Source organism: Onychostoma macrolepis, chromosome 17 (genome assembly GCF_012432095.1).
Source record: "Onychostoma macrolepis isolate SWU-2019 chromosome 17, ASM1243209v1, whole genome shotgun sequence".
Classification (NCBI taxonomy): Eukaryota; Metazoa; Chordata; class Actinopteri; order Cypriniformes; family Cyprinidae; genus Onychostoma; species Onychostoma macrolepis.
In genome coordinates this window covers 24418571-24437884 of record NC_081171.1, presented here as the reverse complement: position 1 = coordinate 24437884, position 19314 = coordinate 24418571, and the positions used below count along the sequence as shown (strand labels likewise).

The following is a 19314-nucleotide window of genomic DNA, read 5'->3' as shown; positions in this document are numbered from 1 at the left end:
AAGAGAAAAACCTGTGAAGAGAGTATTCACATATTTCACAAAACAGAATAAGAGAGGTTAAATTACTTTGCATAAATGCATACAGAGCCTTACCTGAGAAAGTGATCAGCGTAACGGTAAATATTAGGACAGCTTTCATGTTGACGCTCAGAGAATCTGTTTCTGTATGTGAAAATGTTACTGATGCGACAACAATGTAAAACAGATCATCACAATATCACAGTATACTGCATGCCGTGGATATGCACTTTGATATGTAGAAGTGTAACTTTTCTGTGAGCCAGTTTAAACTGGTCGGTTAAATTTTACTGGTTAGCATGACTAGCTCACTAGCGCCTGCTGGTAGATGTTGTCACTACATCTGGCACCAAAGAATCTTGCAGTTTTGCCAAGTCTGTGGTTTTAATGTTGAAAATTGAATGGTTTTTCTCAACAGAGAAAACCATGGGGAAAAACGGTTTCACCTGTTTTAGTGCACACTACAGATATCGAGACGTGATAAGGAAGTGTTTTTGCTCTGGGTTGTGGGATTCTAACACACTGTGTCTCCAAGCTGCACAGTAATAGACTCCGCTGTTGTCTTCTGTCAGATCTGTTATTGTAAGTGTGGCGCTACTTCTGCCATCTCCAGCCAAGCTGATTTTATGTTTGAACTCATCTTCAGGATATTAAAAATCAATATTGAGATAATCAAGAAAAATGAATCCCTTGTCATCAGATTGTTTATACCAGAGGATGCGATCAAAGCTCTGGTCTGAATGTGAGCAAGTGACAACAGCTGATTCTGTGAGGTTCCTTATCAGGTCCCGTGGAGTCTGGTCAACTTTCTGACTTTGTACAAGACCTAATTAGAGCAGAAAGAAATTATAAATGGTATGGTATTTTTAGAACATTATTACTTTGCTTTAAAGAACATACTTGCCTGGTAACATGACAACAAATATGGCAAACATTGACATCATGGTGACATTCAGCATAGTCAGTACTGATTAACACTTGCTAACAATGAGACAAAATAAAAGTCATGACAAGTGACAGGAAGTGACACCTTCCCACCCCAGAAAAGAAAAATTACAAATCAAAAATCAATTTAATATCAGTTGTTTCTCAGACACAACAATGATATTATGCTTTTCAGATTTTCAATATAAACATTTGTCATTCCATTTTTACAAGAATAAATGATTTGGGCTGTGCTAATTGTATAGCTCATTACTATTACTGTATTCCATCAAACGTTTGTGAAGAAACATCTGAACCAAAGTTGATACCTTTATGAAGAAGTATATAAAGAACTGAGAATTGAGACATTGTTTCCTGATCCATGAAAGATCAACCTCTGAGAAGTAAAATTTCCACCTGGACTGTGGAAAAGGAAAGAAAAGAAAAGAAAAGAAAGAAAGAAAGAAAAGAAAAGAAAAGAAAAGAAATGCCAAACTTGACTTTGCAACATAATTTTGTCATATTATTTTATTTTGTTTTTATTTTTTGCAGTTAACCAGAAATATTGCAAAAATATCTATTTTTATTTGTTTGTTTCATTTGATTTATGGTTAAAGTAATTGCAAGGTAGTGCTTAAAAAATCTCTAAATGAACGTCTGTATTGAGTGGAGAACTAATACATAAATTGTTGGTTTGTGGTAATAACAGGTTTTTGTAGGCAGATGAAATGATCTCTAACACTGTGCTTTGCTGGCAGCACAATAATACATAACAGATCTCTCAGATGCATTCGGCTTGAACTGAAGAGTAGAGGACTTCGCACCATCTCCTTTAATATTGAACCGATTTGTGTATTGGACTTCAGTGGTTGGATTTGTTAAACGCACATATCCAATAAGATTTAGAGCACCTATCACCTGCTCATACCATAATATCATGTTATAGCTTGGTATTGTGTGAGAGCAGGTGAGTGTAACAGGTTCTTGTGCTTTAACCAGCTTGTCTTTTGGAGTTTGATGAACTTTGTCACTTAATGATTCCCCTGTTTTAAAGAGAAAAAAAATGATTAAAAGAGTGTGAAAGGCTAAAGTCATAAGAACATGTAAAAAGAAAAATGTTGTACCTGAGACCAAGAATAGCAGTGCCGTGAATAAAATCAAACATACTGTAAATGTCATGTTGATGTTTCAGTGCTGTTCTCTGAATGATGTGCAGAATAAACCACCCCTAACAAATGAATTCCCAGCATTCTTTAAGAAGCACAAAGCCTGTCCCACTCCCTCTAATGTTTCTGTAATTAGATTTGGTCGAAAAGGGACTCCTACTGGTTTTGATAGTAATTGCACCTTTTTGTAAAGTCTTTTGAGCAGTAAAAATGATTGGAGATGTCTGTTTATCAGCTCTAATATACTGAAAATATTTGTTTTTAAACCAACTTTATCTGTTCTTCATTTCCCACAAACATAAGTTCAGATATATGGCAAATATATGGTTACTTTTTATTTTATTTCATTTATTTATTTGTTTGTTTGTTGTTGTTTTTATATTTATTATTATTATTATTGTTTGTTTGTTTGTTTGTTTGTTTTTTACGAAAGCTCAGTCTAAATAGCAGTGGATAAGTTTGCATGATCAATGTTTGAAAAAGACATTAAAAGTTAATAATTACAATGGATGTGCCATGTAATTGTGTCTGTTAAATGTCGAACAGTTCAATTCTGTTAATTCTGTTATTTTGTTTGTTTGTTTGTTTTGTATGTAAACATTGTATGTAAACAACGTAAACACATCACAATATTACTCATATGCTGTTGATATACACTCCCATATGAATAAATTTTACTGGTTAGCATGACTAGTTCACCAGCACCTGCTGGTAGAGGTTGTAAAATCATTGTTGCCGCTGATGCTTTTCATAAATAAAATGTTTTTATTGTTCTAATATGATTAAATTTACAACAAATATTAAGATTAAATTTAACATAAAAAACTGTTAATTTTAAACTTTTTTCTTTTTTTTTTTTAAGATAACTGAGTGAAGTAAGTCCATACTTCACTTTGGTTTTTCCTCCTTTCAGTCATTTATTTACTTTATAACAGTAAATAAATATCGGTTCTGCATATCGGTTATCGGGCACGTAAACATGCAAATAATTGGTATCGGTTATAAAAAATCAATATCGGTCGATCACTAGTTCTAACTACATATTCTGGCAGCAAAAAAAAAGTGTTGCCAAACTAATTGGGATACTTTTACACTTTGCTGTGGGTTCTTTTTTCGTCTGCAGGCTAAAGTGATCTCCCCGGATTGCAGTTTCGATGGAGGGGACCCATGATGGGGGAATAATGGAAAAAACATGATTGGGCCAGTTTTGATTAGCAATTGGGTTGGTTTTATTTTGCAAATCTGGCAACCCTAGTATCTTGACTGCTAATCAAAGTAGTTCTGTTTTTTTACAGAACAAAATTTTAATCAAGCAAGTAAAACAATGATGCATTATTGGTTTATTTTACTGGTGTTCTCACTAGGTTTTTTAAAGCTTAACAGGTTATTTGTACGGCAGTGGTGCTATATAGCACCTTAATCACCCCAAAGAACCACTGAAGAACCATACAGGAGCTTAACAGGTTCTGTATATGGTAGTGGTGCTATATAGCCACTCAGTCATGCCAAAGAACCGGTGAAGAACCACTGAAGCACTATACAGCACCAAAAGTGGTTCCCCTATGATTACGAGCCAAGGTGCTATATAGCACCTTTTTTTTTTTTTTTAGAGTGACAGTAGATGGAATGGAAATTCATGCTGGTCTAACCTGGTCTTTTCAGCAATAAAACCATTTCGGACAGTATTTGACTTACGTCTGACAGATCCCTCTCAGTGAGCACAATAGATGACTGTTGTTTTCATAACAACCAGCAGCGTCTGAAATGAATACCACAGGAACAGGTGTGAATATTAAACTTTCTACACTTCATCCGTTAACCACAGAATCAGAGAGAGGTTTTTGTAATGAACAGCAAGGATCTAAAACACTGTGTAATAAGCAGCGCAAAAATACACTGCGCTGTCATTAGATTTCAGACTGTTAATGGTTAAATATCCATTGCTATTTCCATCCCCAGACATTTCTATGATATCTTTGAAATCATTTTCTTTGTACGGTTGTTTTCCAAGTAAATATCCCATTAATGTGAACCCGTGGTCCTGGTTTTGTCTGTACCAGTTGATTTGATCGTAACTGGACACACTGTGTGAACACTGGATTTTTGCTGAATCTCCTTGTCTCTCAATCACGTCAGGAGGAGACTGGTTGACTTTGTTACTAAGAGAAAAACCTGTGAAGAGAGTATTCACATATTTCACAAAACAGAATAAGAGAGGTTAAATTACTTTGCATGAATGCATACAGAGCCTTACCTGAGAAAGTGATCAGCGTAACGGTAAATATTAGGACAGCTTTCATGTTGACGCTCAGAGAATCTGTTTCTGTATGTGAAAATGTTACTGATGCAACAACAATGTAAAACAGATCATCACTTTGATATGTAGAAGTGTAACTTTTCTGTGAGCCAGTTTAAACTGGTCGGTTAAATTTTACTAGTTAGCATGACTAGCTCACTAGCGCCTGCTGGTAGATGTTGTCACTACATCTGGCACCAAAGAATCTTGCAGTGTTGCCAAGTCTGTGGTTTTAATGTTGAATTTGGCTAATTTTATACCATTGCCAAAGGTTGTATTTTAGTCTGTAGGTTGAAACGAGCTTTCTTGATGCTGTTTCAACAGAGAAAAACCATGGGGGAAAAAACGGTTTCACCTGTTTTAGTGCACACTACAGATATCGAGACGTGATAAGGAAGTGTTTTTGCTCTGGGTTGTGGGGTTCTAACACACTGTGTCTCCAAGCTGCACAGTAATAGACTCCGCTGTTGTCTTCTGTCAGATCTGTTATTGTAAGTGTGGCGCTACTTCTGCCATCTCCAGCCAAGCTGATTTTATGTTTGAACTCATCTTCAGGATATGCAAAATCAATATTGAGATAACCAAGAAAAATGAATCCCTTGTCATCAGATTGTTTATACCAGAGGATGCGATCAAAGCTCTGGTCTGAATGTGAGCAAGTGACAACAGCTGATTCTGTGAGGTTCCTTATCAGGTCCCGTGGAGTCTGGTCAACTTTCTGACTTTGTACAAGACCTAATTAGAGCAGAAAGAAATTATAAATGGTATGGTATTTTTAGAACGTTATTACTTTGCCTTTAAGAACATGCTTTGGAAAAACTTACCTGGTAACATGACAACAAATATGGCAAACATTGACATCATGGTGACATTCAGCATAGTCAGTACTGATTAACACTTGCTAACAATGAGACAAAATAAAAGTCATGACAAGTGACAGGAAGTGACACCTTCCCACCCCAGAAAAGAAAAATTACAAATCAAAATCAATTTAATATCAGTTGTTTCTCAGACACAACAATGATATTATGCTTTTCAGATTTTCAATATAAACATTTGTCATTCCATTTTACAAGAATAAATGATTTGGGCTGTGCTAATTGTATAGCTCATTACTATTACTGTATTCCATCAAACGTTTGTGAAGAAACATCTGAACCAAAGTTGATACCTTTATGAAGAAGTATATAAAGAACTGAGAATTGAGACATTGTTTCCTGATCCATGAAAGATCAACCTCTGAGAAGTAAAATTTCCACCTGGACTGTGGAAAAGAAAAGGAAAGAAAAGAAAAGAAAAGAAAAGAAAAGAAAAGAAAAGAAAAGAAAAGAAGAAAAACTATGCAACATAATTTGTCATTTTATTTTATTTTATTTTATTTACATTTTTTGCAGTTAACCAGTAATATTGCAAAAAAATATATATATTTTTATTTGTTTGTTTCATTTGATTTATGGTTAAAGTGATTGCAATGTAGTGCTTAAAAAATCTCTAAATGAACGTCTGTATTGAGTGGAGAACTAATACATAAATTGTTGGTTTGTGGTAATAACAGGTTTTTGTAGGCAGATGAAATGATCTCTAAAACTGTGCTTTGCTGGCAGCACAATAATACATAACAGATCTCTCAGATGCATTCGGCTTGAACTGAAGAGTAGAGGACTTCGCACCATCTCCTTTAATATTGAACCGATTTGTGTATTGGACTTCAGTGGTTGGATCTGTTAAACGCACATATCCAATAAGATTTAGAGCACCTATCACCTGCTCATACCATAATATCATGTTATAGCTTGGTATTGTGTGAGAGCAGGTGAGTGTAACAGGTTCTTGTGCTTTAACCAGCTTGTCTTTTGGAGTTTGATGAACTTTGTCACTTAATGATTCCCCTGTTTTAAAGAGAAAGAAAATGATTAAAAGAGTGTGAAAGGCTAAAATCATAAGAACATGTAAAAAGAACAATTCTGTACCTGAGACCAAGAATAGCAGTGCCGTGAATAAAATCAAACATACTGTAAATGTCATGTTGATGTTTCAGTGCTGTTCTCTGAATGATGTGCAGAATAAACCACCCCTAACAAATGAATTCCCAGCATTCTTTAAGAAGCACAAAGCCTGTCCCACTCCCTCTAATGTTTCTGTAATTAGATTTGGTCGAAAAGGGACTCCTACTGGTTTTGATAGTAATTGCACCTTTTTGTAAAGTCTTTTGAGCAGTAAAAATGATTGGAGATGTCTGTTTATCAGCTCTAATGTACTGAAAATATTTGTTTTTAATCCAACTTTATCTGTTCTTCATTTCCCACAAACATAAGTTCAGATATATGGCAAATATATGGTTACTTTTTATTTTATTTCATTTATTTATTTGTTTGTTTGTTGTTGTTTTTATATTTATTATTATTATTATTGTTTGTTTGTTTGTTTTTTACGAAAGCTCAGTCTAAATAGCAGTGGATAAGTTTGCCTGATCAATGTTTGAAAAAGACATTAAAAGTTAATAATTACAATGGATGTGCCATGTAATTGTGTCTGTTAACCCTCTGGGGTCGACAAACGCATATATGCGTTTTGAGGCAGATTTTCCTGATACAGTGTCAAACAGGTCAATTCTGTTCATTCTGTTTCTTTTGTTTGTTTGTTTGTTTGTTTTGTATGTAAACATTGTATGCAAACAATGTAAACACATCACAATATTACTCATATGCTGTTGATATACACTCCCATATGAATAAATTGTATTGGTTAGCATGACTAGTTCACCAGCACCTGCTGGTAGAGGTTGTAACTAGAGATCGACCGATATATCGATTTACCGATATTTTTCACGATATTTAAGCATTTTACCGTAATCGGATATCGGTTTTGTAATATCGGATTCACCGATAAACGCCGCCATCTTGTGGGTGTTTTGAGAATTGCGCGCAGGATTTTTCATTGCTGCGCGTCTGAGGGGACACGAGACAACAACAACGGTGTGCACAGGTAGCCTACTTGATTTGATGTAGTTAGTAAACTTTATTTAACATAACAGCCATCAAATTAGATGTATTACATAAATGCCTGATATGCAGTTTACACAGCTTGGCTCTAAGAAATAGAGACGAACTCACGGAGTCACGTAAGATAATCCGTCAGTGTGTCCCAATAAAGACTTTTGCCTGAATTAAATAATATGTAGCCATGAATGAGCGCATATTGGAAATAAAAGCGCTGAATTGAATTCTCTCTCTGTTGTCTATGCTCATCATCAGTCTCGTGAAGCCGCTTTCATATTGCTGTTCACTCAGCGGTTGATGCTCAGGAAATGCTCCAGCACGGCCACCGCATGTAACTTTTAACAAGATTCACTTGTTTAAAACACGCTAAATTATATTAACATTTACTATATAATCATTATTTCATTAATAAACATCTAAATAAATACATCGCTATGGAAATTAATTATTTACTATCTCCGCGAACGATCGCAATTTGAGTAGCCTATAGTTTCATGTAATTGCATAGATAAACCGCACTGTCAGCAGGCATTTCATAATCTAGAATGACAAAAACATATTAATAATTCTGATATAACATACCAGTTGAGAAATGCAATAAAACACAATGTTTTGTTTGTTATATTTCAATATTCCAGAGAGTCTTATTCAGTGAATTAACATTATCCAGTGAATTATTCTTCACTCTTTAGCCTATTAAACAGCTTATGAACCTAAAACTGTAGTTTAAAATGAAGTCATGACTCCTGTCCTTTATTTATTTTCTCCATTTGAAAATGAGACATTCTACATTTATTTTGCTTATTGTTAAAATCAGTGTTGCCGCTGATGCTTTTTATAAATAAAATGTTTTTATTGTTGTAATATGATTAAATTTACAACAAATATTAAGATTAAATTTAACATAAAAGACTGTTAATTTTCAACTTTTTAAAAAATTTTTTAAGATAACTGAGTGAAGTAAGTCCATACTTCACTTTGGTTTTTCCTCCTTTCAGTCATTTATTTACTTTATAACAGTAAATAAATATCGGTTCTGCATATCGGTTATCGGACACGTAAACATGAAAATAATTGGTATCGGTATCGGTTATAAAAAATCAATATCGGTCGATCACTAGTTGTAACTACATATTCTGGCAGCAAAAAAAAAAAAGTGTTGCCAAGCTAATTGGGATACTTTTACACTTTGCTGTGGGTTCTTTTTTTGTCTGCAGGCTAAAGTGATCTCCCCGGATTGCAGTTTCGATGGAGGGGACCCATGATGGGGGAATAATGGAAAAAACATGATTGGGCCAGTTTTGATTAGCAATTGGGTTGGTTTTATTTTGCAAATCTGGCAACCCTAGTATCTTGACTGCTATTCAAAGTAGTTCTGTTTTTTTACAGAACAAATTTTTAATCAAGCAAGTAAAACAATGATGCATTATTGGTTTATTTTACTGGTGTTCTCACTAGGTTTTTTTAAAGCTTAACAGGTTCTTTGTACGGCAGTGGTGCTATATAGCACCTTAATCACCCCAAAGAACCACTGAAGAACCATACAGGAGCTTAACAGGTTCTGTATATGGTAGTGGTGCTATATAGCCCCTCAGTCATGCCAAAGAACCGGTGAAGAACCACTGAAGAACCACTGAAGCACTATACAGCACCAAAAGTGGTTCCCTTATGATTACGAGCCAAAGAACCACTTTTAGTGCTATATAACACCATTTTTTTTTTTAGAGTGACAGTAGATGGAATGGAAATTCATGCTGGTCTAACCTGGTCTTTTCAGCATTTATTCAGCTTTCTGATGATGTATAAATCTCAATTTCAAAAAATTGACCCTTATGACTGGTTTTGTGGTCCAGGGTCACATATGTGCAGTATGTATTTATTAGTTGTTTGGTTGGTTGGTTGTTAAAGTGAATGCAATGTAGTGCTTAAAGGTCTCTAAATGAATGTCTGTTTTGAGTGGAGAACTAATACATAAATTGTTGGTTTGTGGTAATAACAGGTTTTTGTAGGCAGATGAAATGATCTCTAACACTGTGCTTCACTTGCAGCACAATAATACATAACAGATCTCCCAGATGCATTAGACTTAAAATCAAGAGTAGAGGACTTTGCACCATCTCCTTTAATATTGAACTGATCTGTGTATGGATTTTCTGTGGCTGGATTTGTGAAACGCACATATCCAATAAGATTTAGAGCAACATCCCCTGTGACCTGCTCATACCATAATATCATGTTATAGCTTGGTATTGTGTGAGAGCAGGTGAGTGTAACAGGCTCTTGAGTTTTAACCAGCTTGTTATTTGGTGTTTGATGAACTTTGTCACTTACAGATTCCCCTGTATGAAAGAAAAAGAAAATTATTTTTAAAAGTGTTTATTTTCTAAAGCCATATGAAGATGTAAAAAAAATAATTTTGTACCTGAGACCAAGAATGGAAGTGCTGTGAAATAAATCAAACACACTGTAAACATCATGTTGATGCTTCAGTGCTGGAGCTCTCTGCAGAATAAACCACCCCTAACAAATGAATTCCCAGCATTTGTTAAGAAGCACAAAGCCTGTCCCACTCCCTGTAAATGATTCTTTATTTAGATTTGCTTGAAAGGAGACTCCTACTGGTTTTGATAGTAACTGCACCAATTTAATTTTTTTAGTCTTTTCCTAGAGCAATACAGTTGATTGGTCAAGTCTTTTCACCAACTCTGATTACAGAAAATATTTGTTTTTATCCAGCTTTGTCAGTTCTTCATTTTACATATATATATATATATACATGTATATAAGTTCAGATACATGTCAAATATATGATTTGTCCAACATTTCAATTCTGTCAATAATTGGTTCTGAGGGGGAAAAAATTATGACATTTCCACCTTACTATGTATTTTATTTGATAATGTACTGCAGGTAAAATGACATTTAAGGTATCCTATACTTTTACACAACGCAATGATAGCTTCACTGGAAATGGAGCAATACATATACTACAATAACAATAAATAATCCATGGGACATATAAGTGCCAGTAATTTAAACTCCTTACTACAGTTTTGGTTTTGTGGTAATAACAGGTTTTTGTAGGCAGATGAAATGATCTCTAACACTGTGCTTTGCTGGCAGCACAGTAATACATAACAGATCTCCCAGATGCATTCGACTTGAACTCAAGAGTAGAGGATTTTTCACCATCTCCTGAAATATCATACTGATTTATGTACTGACTTTCGATGTCTGGTTTTGTATAAAGCACATGTCCAATGAGATTTAGCGCACTGTCACCCTTTTGCTCATACCATAATATCATGTAATAGTTTGGTATTGTGTGAGAGCAGTTGAGTGAAACAGGCTCTTGCGTTTTAACCAGCTTGTCTTTTGGCGTTTGATGAACTTTTTCACTCAATGATTCCCCTGTTTAAAAGAAAATGACAAGCATATTAAAACTGCTGTGAAAATATGAAAATGCAGAAAGCAATGATTCTTCAGGGCCTACCTAAGACCAAGAATGGCACTGCTGTGAAATAAATCAAACACACTGTAAAAGTCATGCTGATGCTTCAGTGAGAGTGATGTGTAGAATAAACCACCTTTAACAATGAACTCTCAGTGCTCTCTGAGATCGCACGCTCCCTTTGAGAAATGTCTTTATTTAAATTAGGTTGAAAGGAGACCCCAACTGGTCTTAATAGTAATTGCACTTAATCCAGTTTATGTTTTTTTTGTTTTTTGTTTTTTTTGTTATAGAGCAGGACAGCTGATTAATCAAGGTCTTCCCTGTGGTAAAAACTTCATTTTTCAGCATTAGTGAACTGAAAATATTTGCTTTTATCCACCTCTATCTGGTCTTCAATTCCCACAGACATACCTGATATAACAGAAAGGAACATACAGGCATGATACATCTACTTTTTGTTAGTGAAAGTTTGTCTTAATTACTGTGACCTAAACCACTTTAACTGAACCCAATAATTCACATTCTGTCACCTACACAATTTATATCATGTGTTTCTCATTATAAACTCTCACAGATCAAAACACAGGAGCAGGTGTGAATGAAGCTTTATCTGTTAACCACAGAATTAAAGAGAGGTTTTTGTAATGAACAGCAAGGATCTAAAACACTGTGTAATATGCTGCACAAAAATACACTGCACTGTCACTAGATGCAAGATTTTTGATGGTAAAATGTCCATTGCTATTTCCATTCCCAGACATGACTATTTTATCTGTGAATCCTTTTTCGCTGTAGTTTGATGTTCCAACCAAATATCCCATTAATGTGAACCCTTGGCCCTGTTTGTACCAGTTGATCTGATTGTAACTGGACACACTGTGCAAACACCGGATCTCTGCAGATTCTCCTTGTTTCTTAATTATATCAGGTGGAGACTGGTCGACTTTGTTACTAAGAGAAAAACCTGTGAAAAGAAGAATCACATATTCACATCTAAACAGAAAAGAAAGTGGAATTACCATAGAATGTATACACATTTACACAACTCCAAAGTTACATTACTTTATATATAAATAAATAAACAAACATTACCTGAGAGATGGATCAGTGTAACCGTGAATATGATGACAACTCTCATGTTGAAACTCAGTACTGAAGAAAATCTAATCTAAATACAGTGCAGCAACAACACTAAAGTACATCACCACAATATCGCTGATATGCTGTGGATGTGCATTCAAATATGAAGAATGTACAACTCATCTGACCTGTTTCAATCAGGTGTTAAAGTTGATTAGCATGACAAGCTAGCACCTTGTGGTAGATATTGTAACTACATCATCTGAAAGCAAAAAGGATTTTACTTAATTGACAGCCATTACAACAAATATATTGCAGATAAATAATTATATTATCATAGGTAATATATCAGTTCCCAATTGATGGAAAGCTTATGGGGTTGAAATGGGTTTATATGAAGTGTCACTGAGATAAATCGGAATATCTGTATATAGACCGATTTAAACACTACAATTAAATATTTTTATTGTTTAGTAATGCATTCTATTTCACATTCTATCTTTATGTAAAAGTGGGGTTGTATATAATATACACAGTATTGAGTAAGTTGTAAGCTTATTTTCAGTTCCCAACACAGTCTCTTTGTTTCTTTATTTAAATCAAATAGTAGTTTCCACAGAGCTGCACAGATTATGTTTGACCTATTTCATAATCTGATCATTTGCAAATAATGTGAATTTATTGAGTCAGTGTGAGTCACAAATATTTACAATATTGAAACAGGAAGGGCAGAGAAGTTGTTTGTTTTGTGACTGTCACAGTAAAATACTTGTAGGTTTAGTGGTTTGTTTCACCTGTTTTAGTGCACACTACAGATATCGAGACGTGATAAGGAAGTGTTTTTGCTCTGGGTTGTGGGGTTTTAACACACTGTGTCTCCGAGCTGCACAGTAATAGACTCCGCTGTTGTCTGCAGTCAGATGTTTTATTGTAAGTGTGGCGCTACTTCTGCCATCTCCAGCAAGTTCGATTTTGTCTTTGAACTCATCTTCAGGATTTTGAAAATTATTATTGAGATAACCAAGAAAAATGAATCCCTTGTCATCAGATCGTTTATACCAGAGGATGAGTTCAAAGCCCTGGTCTGAATGTGAGCAAGTGACAACAGCTGATTCTGTGAGGTTCCTTATCAGGTCTTGTGGAGTCTGGTCAACTTTTTTACTTCGTATGAGACCTAATCAGAAAAAAACGGTGAATGATACATGGACATTTTCATGAAATTAATTTCTTGATATTAAAGTACACAAAAATCTTACCTGGCAACATGACAAAGAATAAGGCAAACATTATCATCGTGGTGGCATTCAGCACATCAGCTTAACACATACTAACACACTGAGACAAAATAAAAGTCACAACAAGCGAAAGGAAGTGACGTCCTCCCACCCCAGGAAAGAAAATTCACTAGAGTTCTCTATAATATCACAGTTGTTCTGTGATGCAGCTATGCTCACCATATTTAATGTATAGCTGTATATCAACAACAGTGTCGTTTGAATCTATTTTTATTTTTCCTATAACAATTTTAGAAGAAATATATGAGACAAAGTAAACTACAGTGAATGAATAACTGAGAAGATTGAGTGTCCTGAGCTATGAAAGCGCAAACTTAAATGCATTGTGTCACTTTGGATCAATGTTTGGATGTGATTTTATAATTAATGTACATGGATTTAAAACCTAAGTACACCTGAAAATAAACAGACTTAGAGGGGGGGGGGTGAAACAAAGACATTATTTAAGATTTTTAAGATTCTGCACCATTGTAGGACTCTAATGACACAAGTGCATTTGTAAAACTCATCATGTAAACTTGGATCAGCCTAACTGTATTCCAGATCTCCTCTGTTAATTGTTTTCATAAAAACTGGCAGATTCTCAAATACAGTGAATGCCACAGGAGCAGGTGTGAATGAAGACATGAAACAGTTGTGTTTTTTTGCTTCTTCTAACAGCAGTGTCAAACAGAGGTTTTTGTAATGAACAGCAGGGATCTAAAACACAGTGTAATGCGCAGCACAAAAATATACTGCACTGTCACGAGGTGCAAGATTTTTAATAGTCATAGATCCATTGCTATTTCCATTCCCTGACATTTTTATTTTTTCGGTGAACTCTTTTTCTGGGTTTGGATCTGTTATAAGTAAATATCCCATGAATGTGAACTCTTTGTCCTGGTTTTGTCTGTACCAGTTGATTTTATTGTAACCGGACACACTGTGTAAACACCGGATCTCTGCAGATTCTCCTTGTTTCTTAATCATGACAGATGGAGACTGGTCGACGTTGTTACTATGAGAAAATCCTGTGAGAAGAAGAATCACATATTCACATCTAAACAGAAAAGAAAGTCAAATTACTTTTGAACATATAAACATATATGAAGCCCCACCTGAGAAAGCGAGAGTAATTATGATGACAACAATCATGATGAAAATCAATACTGGAGAAAAGTTCTATCTGACAGATGAAGTGAGAACATTAGTGCAGCAATGATACTGTGAAGCACACAGCCACAAAAAAGAAAAAAAATGCCCCAAATGCATTATTTCAGGTCACATTACCCCACCACAATGAATGCGTTGAGATACAGCTCCACCTATTGGCAAGAAGGCATGTAATAGCTCATTACAGAGTTAGTTCACCCAAAGTAAAGAAAAAAAAAATGTCATAATTTTGTCATAACACTCGTTTTGTCCCAGACCTGTTCCATATCTTTCTTAGTTTTCCATGGAACAAAAATGTATTATCTAAAATTTGATAACACTTTACATGAAACCTTTATACATTTTGCATTGTGAAGTATTTTATCTTGCAATAATTATGCCTTTAATGCATGTTGTAAAGCATTATATTGTTACACTCAACACATTTAAACACATGAAAATGGTATTTTAGAGGTACCATACAATTTGCAAATATTATAATGCATTTTAACGTTGGTTACAATTATTTATGAAAATATTTAATACATTACTATGTACATTATGAATGCCTTTATATTGCATTATACATAAAGGCTTCAAGTAAAATGTCCTCAATTTCTGCTTTAAAGATGCTTGAAAATAATTAATTGTGTAATCAATTTTACTTAGAGACATTTTAGCCAATATTAAAATATAGAGATAAGAGACGGATAAGGCAATGGTGCATCTTAATGGTGACACATAAGGTGCTTGACCACACTTCAGTTTTTGATGACTTTAAGCGATATTAGTAATATATAAAATCATTTTAAAAACAATAAAAATTATACAATTTCATATATATTAAATGCTTTTAGACATATAACGTAACATATATAGCATATTAATTATACAACTTAATATGGGTGCACTGAGTGATCATTTTTGGAGGTGTACGGGTGCATCCAGGTGCTAATAATGTTGTGGTGACGGGGTTTAACAGAAGGTTTTTGTAGGAGTGATTAAAGGATCTTCAACACTGTGCTTTGCTGGCAGCACAGTAATATATTGCAGTACTCCCAACATGTTCCTTTTTTAACGTGATATTAAGAGTCGAGGATTTTGCACCATCTCCTTTAACACTGAACTGATTTTTATATTGGTCTTCAGTGGTTGGATTTGAGTAATACACGTATCCAATAAGATTTAGAGCACTATCACCCTTCAGCTGCTGATACCATAATATCATGTAATAGTCTTTAATTGTGTGAGAACAGATGAGCTGAACTGTAATCTCTGCGTTTGTTATCAGATGAAGTGGATTCTGATGAACTTGGTCACTTAGCGATACTCCTGTTAAAGACAGACAAAAGTGTATTTAGGTAATATAGTAGAAGATAGTAAGAAAAAAACATAACCTGAGGGAGTAAATAAAAACAATAAAAGATGAAATACTTCACCTGAGACCCAGAATGGCAGTACTGCTAAATAAATCAAGCACACTATAAATATCATGTTGATGCTTCAGTGCTGCAGGAATGACATGAATGAACAGCAGTGTGTGTGAGGTCTGAACAGGATGTGTAGAATGAACCACTAAAAACAAATGCAAACTCTCAGTGCCATGTGTTTTATAAAGCCTGTTTCACTCCACATGATCAGTAACTTTATTTAGGCTCTAAACAAGTACTCCTACTCCAAGTACTCCATGTGCAATCTGGACGATTGGGGCGGGGCGACAAGTGTCACTCCGCCCACCCCCAATTCCAATTTATAACACGGCAAATCTTATTGGTGTAGACCCGAGCATGCACATTCCTTTGTGTACGATTTTGTATTTAATTTGGACATGTTACAGAAATATTATGCGCTAACTCAAGAATCATAGGCCTATCTTAATTATTATCTGTTTAGTAACCATGGTAATTTTAGTCAGATAATATTTTACTGTAGGCTATTTTAGAGATGGACAAACACGAACATAAGCAGCTGATTTTGCGTTTTAACGCGCAACCGTTTTTGTTTAAAGAGATCGTAGGAATTGTTTCAGTGTGGTAAGGCAGAGCAATGTGTTTAGTTTTATTATTGTTGATAATATTTATACCAGAAGGTTTCATGATAAAAATGTAAAATGATAATAAAATAATAATAATGATCTTGATAATAATTTAAAAGGCAGAAATGATTTATTCTGTACATACATTAAGTGACTCAACATGCATCTCTTGTCTTTAAAAAAAAAAAAAATCAAAGTTGATTTATAAGTGTTTTTATTACCCTTTTTCAACCATTTAGCATTAAACATTATTTCAACGTAGTTTCAATATTGAAACAACAACTGTCATTATTTTTGAAGGTTGAAGGTTGGTCATGTACCGGTTGGTTTTCAACAGTTAAGCATTAAACATTGTTTCACCGTTGTTTCAACGTTGAAACAAGAACTGACCTTATTTCAACCTTATTTCAACCATATTTCAACGTCGATGTGCCGGCTGGGAAGTTATAGCCAAAGTTGCTCAATGCGTCATGGCAAGCTCAATGGTTCCTTGTTTACATCTTAATAAAATATTTGAGCCTATATTGATTCTCTTACAGTTTTTAAAGGTTCCTATCTTATAGTAAATAAGTGTCCCTGACATCAGATATTAAAAATCCAATTATGTATCCACACCCTCATTGTGTGTGCGTGCGTGTGTGTGTGTGTGTGTGTGTGTGTGTGTGTGTGTGTGTGTTCTAATCTGTGTACGGGATGAATTTAGATTCAGTTATTAACACTCGATCGTTGTACCCATATAGACCTGCATAACTATCGAATATTAAATCACTCAGAGCTGTAAATCTGTGCAATAGGTACGTCAGCACTTTTAATGAGTAAAAGAGACTTTCTCTGTGATTAATATATATTTTTTATTTTTATTAAAGACTATAATAACTACTAAAGATCTAAAATCAGTAGGCCTAATATAGTACAGTGATTACTGGTTCTTTTTAAAGGATTGAGCCATAAAACCAGTAATTTAATTTGTGCATATAGCCTATATATAAAAGTATAAATAAAAATGTTAACAAATAAATGCAAATTAACATTTATTGCTTAAATACGCACTAAAGCACATTAATAATAATATTTGCTGTAGGTCAGATTTAATAACAGCTGTTTTAGTAAACAAAAACATTTAAAATAGGCCTATATGCTAAAATATATATATATATATATATATATATATATATATATATATTGTTTCAGCAAGGTTTTTATTCCCATTATCCACACATAAAACCCCAGTTCAAGCTGATGGAATATTTGGTATTATTGTCTTATTTGTCACCGCAGTTGTTCTTCAAAATAAAACAATTTGCGGCTTTGTCCTATGTCTTATTGAACTACAGTGAATTATCATCATATCCTAAGTTTTTATCCACCGATCCTAAAATAAAGGATATAGGCTACATATAAATATACATTATACAAAACAGCTAAATCTCAAACAGTGGATCATTTTTATCAACATCGCCCAGCTAAAACTGCTCAATGTTGAAGTATGTCTGATTCGTGTACAGTGAAAAGTGCAATAATATGACTTCATTTAACGTGCAACCCACCTGTTGAGATTGAGGACCACTATACGTTCATCACACAGAAACATAATTAATATTTCTCATAGGTGAGGCTAAGCAGAGGTAGGACTATATATCATGGCCACGAATTAAGAATTTGTTTCCCAGACTGAATTAGTGAGCCGCTCATATTACACAGCTCTGTTCTGCCTGAAGTAGGCTACTCGGAGATCCCGCCACCAAGCGTTTGATAGGAACTTAATCTAACTAATTCTTCACAGGTTTTTAAAAATACACATTTGTTAATTGATTCTAACTAAAATCGCTGTTGTTAGCACTTAATATATCTGCAGTACAGCCAAACAGCGTAGATTATTCAGAAAAATGTATATAAAAGAATTCTCATGCGCAAACGTCTACACACCAATAAGCTCAATTTCAAACCAATGAAATTGAAGGTGGGCGGAGCGACACGTGTCGCCCCACCTTAATGTGTCGCCCCGCCCCATTTATTTATTTTCTTTACATCTGGGAAAAGTTTAAATTCTGTGCATAAACTAACATAATAATGCAAAACAAATGTATAGAAATACATTATTTACTCATCCCTATGGTAATGTAGAATTTCATTGAGTGACAGCAGATGAGCAGGTGTTAGATGTGAATCTGCATGTTTTTGTGTAGGTTATAGATTGGGTTACACTGATGTGCATCCTGCTTTGCACAGTAATAAACACCACTGTCAGAGCTCTGTACTTTGACAAGAGTCAGGTCTAAAGATGCCCCGTTCCTCACAGCTGATGCTCTCTGCTTAAAATCCTTCTCCCAGGTTTCTGATTTAACAAAGAAATGCACAATCTGCTCCAGTGGCTCAGTGGGTGTTTTTCTGAACCAGTACATGCTGTTATGTGACGTTCCAATCTGGGAACACTTTAGGGTCACATTAAGATCCTCAGTTACAAAGAGATGAGGTGATTGATTTAATCCCAAACCTGTAAAACAAGGAGAGAAAAGAAAAATGAATTTTAATTAAAAACAATTAGTCTCAATGATTCTGAAAAAGATCAATTTAAATAAGTTATTTTTGTTTACCTAATGGAAGAAGCAGGAGCAAAATCACCAAACCAAACATTTTAGTTTTTATGAGTGATGTAAAGAAACTCAGCAGCTATAGATGCACGTGAGGACATCTGGTGGAATGAACATATAATGCTGGAACAGATTAGTCCCTCCTCCTCCTTCAAAAAAAAAAAAAAAAACCTTGTGATTGAAGAGTTGTTCATTTTGTTGAAATCTAAGAAAAGGAGAAATTAATGCATGTATGTTTCCATTAACAGATTGCATTGTCCTGAACAGAGCAGAAACAGTCATTTCCCATTTGATTATTTTTCTTTTCAGGCTTTGGTCAACATTG

General features: G+C 34.5%; 1 long non-coding RNA gene and 3 gene segments (V, D, J or C); all 4 read right to left on the bottom strand.

Moving 5' to 3' along the window:
* Positions 1–1849: 1849 nt before the first annotated feature.
* On the bottom strand, positions 1850–4386 carry LOC131523670 (uncharacterized). The gene is made up of 4 exons (XR_009266829.1): positions 4363–4386; positions 4166–4280; positions 3804–3867; positions 1850–1985 (listed from the first exon to the last, which is right to left on the bottom strand). It is a non-coding gene; the product is annotated as an uncharacterized LOC131523670 (long non-coding RNA).
* Positions 4387–4437: 51 nt separating this feature from the next.
* LOC131523660 (T cell receptor alpha variable 13-1-like) lies at positions 4438–5372 on the bottom strand. The segment is given in 2 exon segments: positions 4438–5139; positions 5229–5372. Coding segments are annotated over 2 exon segments (420 nt in total).
* Positions 5373–11370: 5998 nt separating this feature from the next.
* Positions 11371–12084, bottom strand: LOC131523664 (immunoglobulin kappa variable 4-1-like). The segment is given in 2 exon segments: positions 11371–11821; positions 11950–12084. Coding segments are annotated over 2 exon segments (351 nt in total).
* A 639-nt stretch (positions 12085–12723) lies between these two features.
* On the bottom strand, positions 12724–13522 carry LOC131523661 (T cell receptor alpha variable 20-like). The segment is given in 2 exon segments: positions 12724–13111; positions 13194–13522. Coding segments are annotated over 2 exon segments (402 nt in total).
* Positions 13523–19314: the final 5792 nt, after the last annotated feature.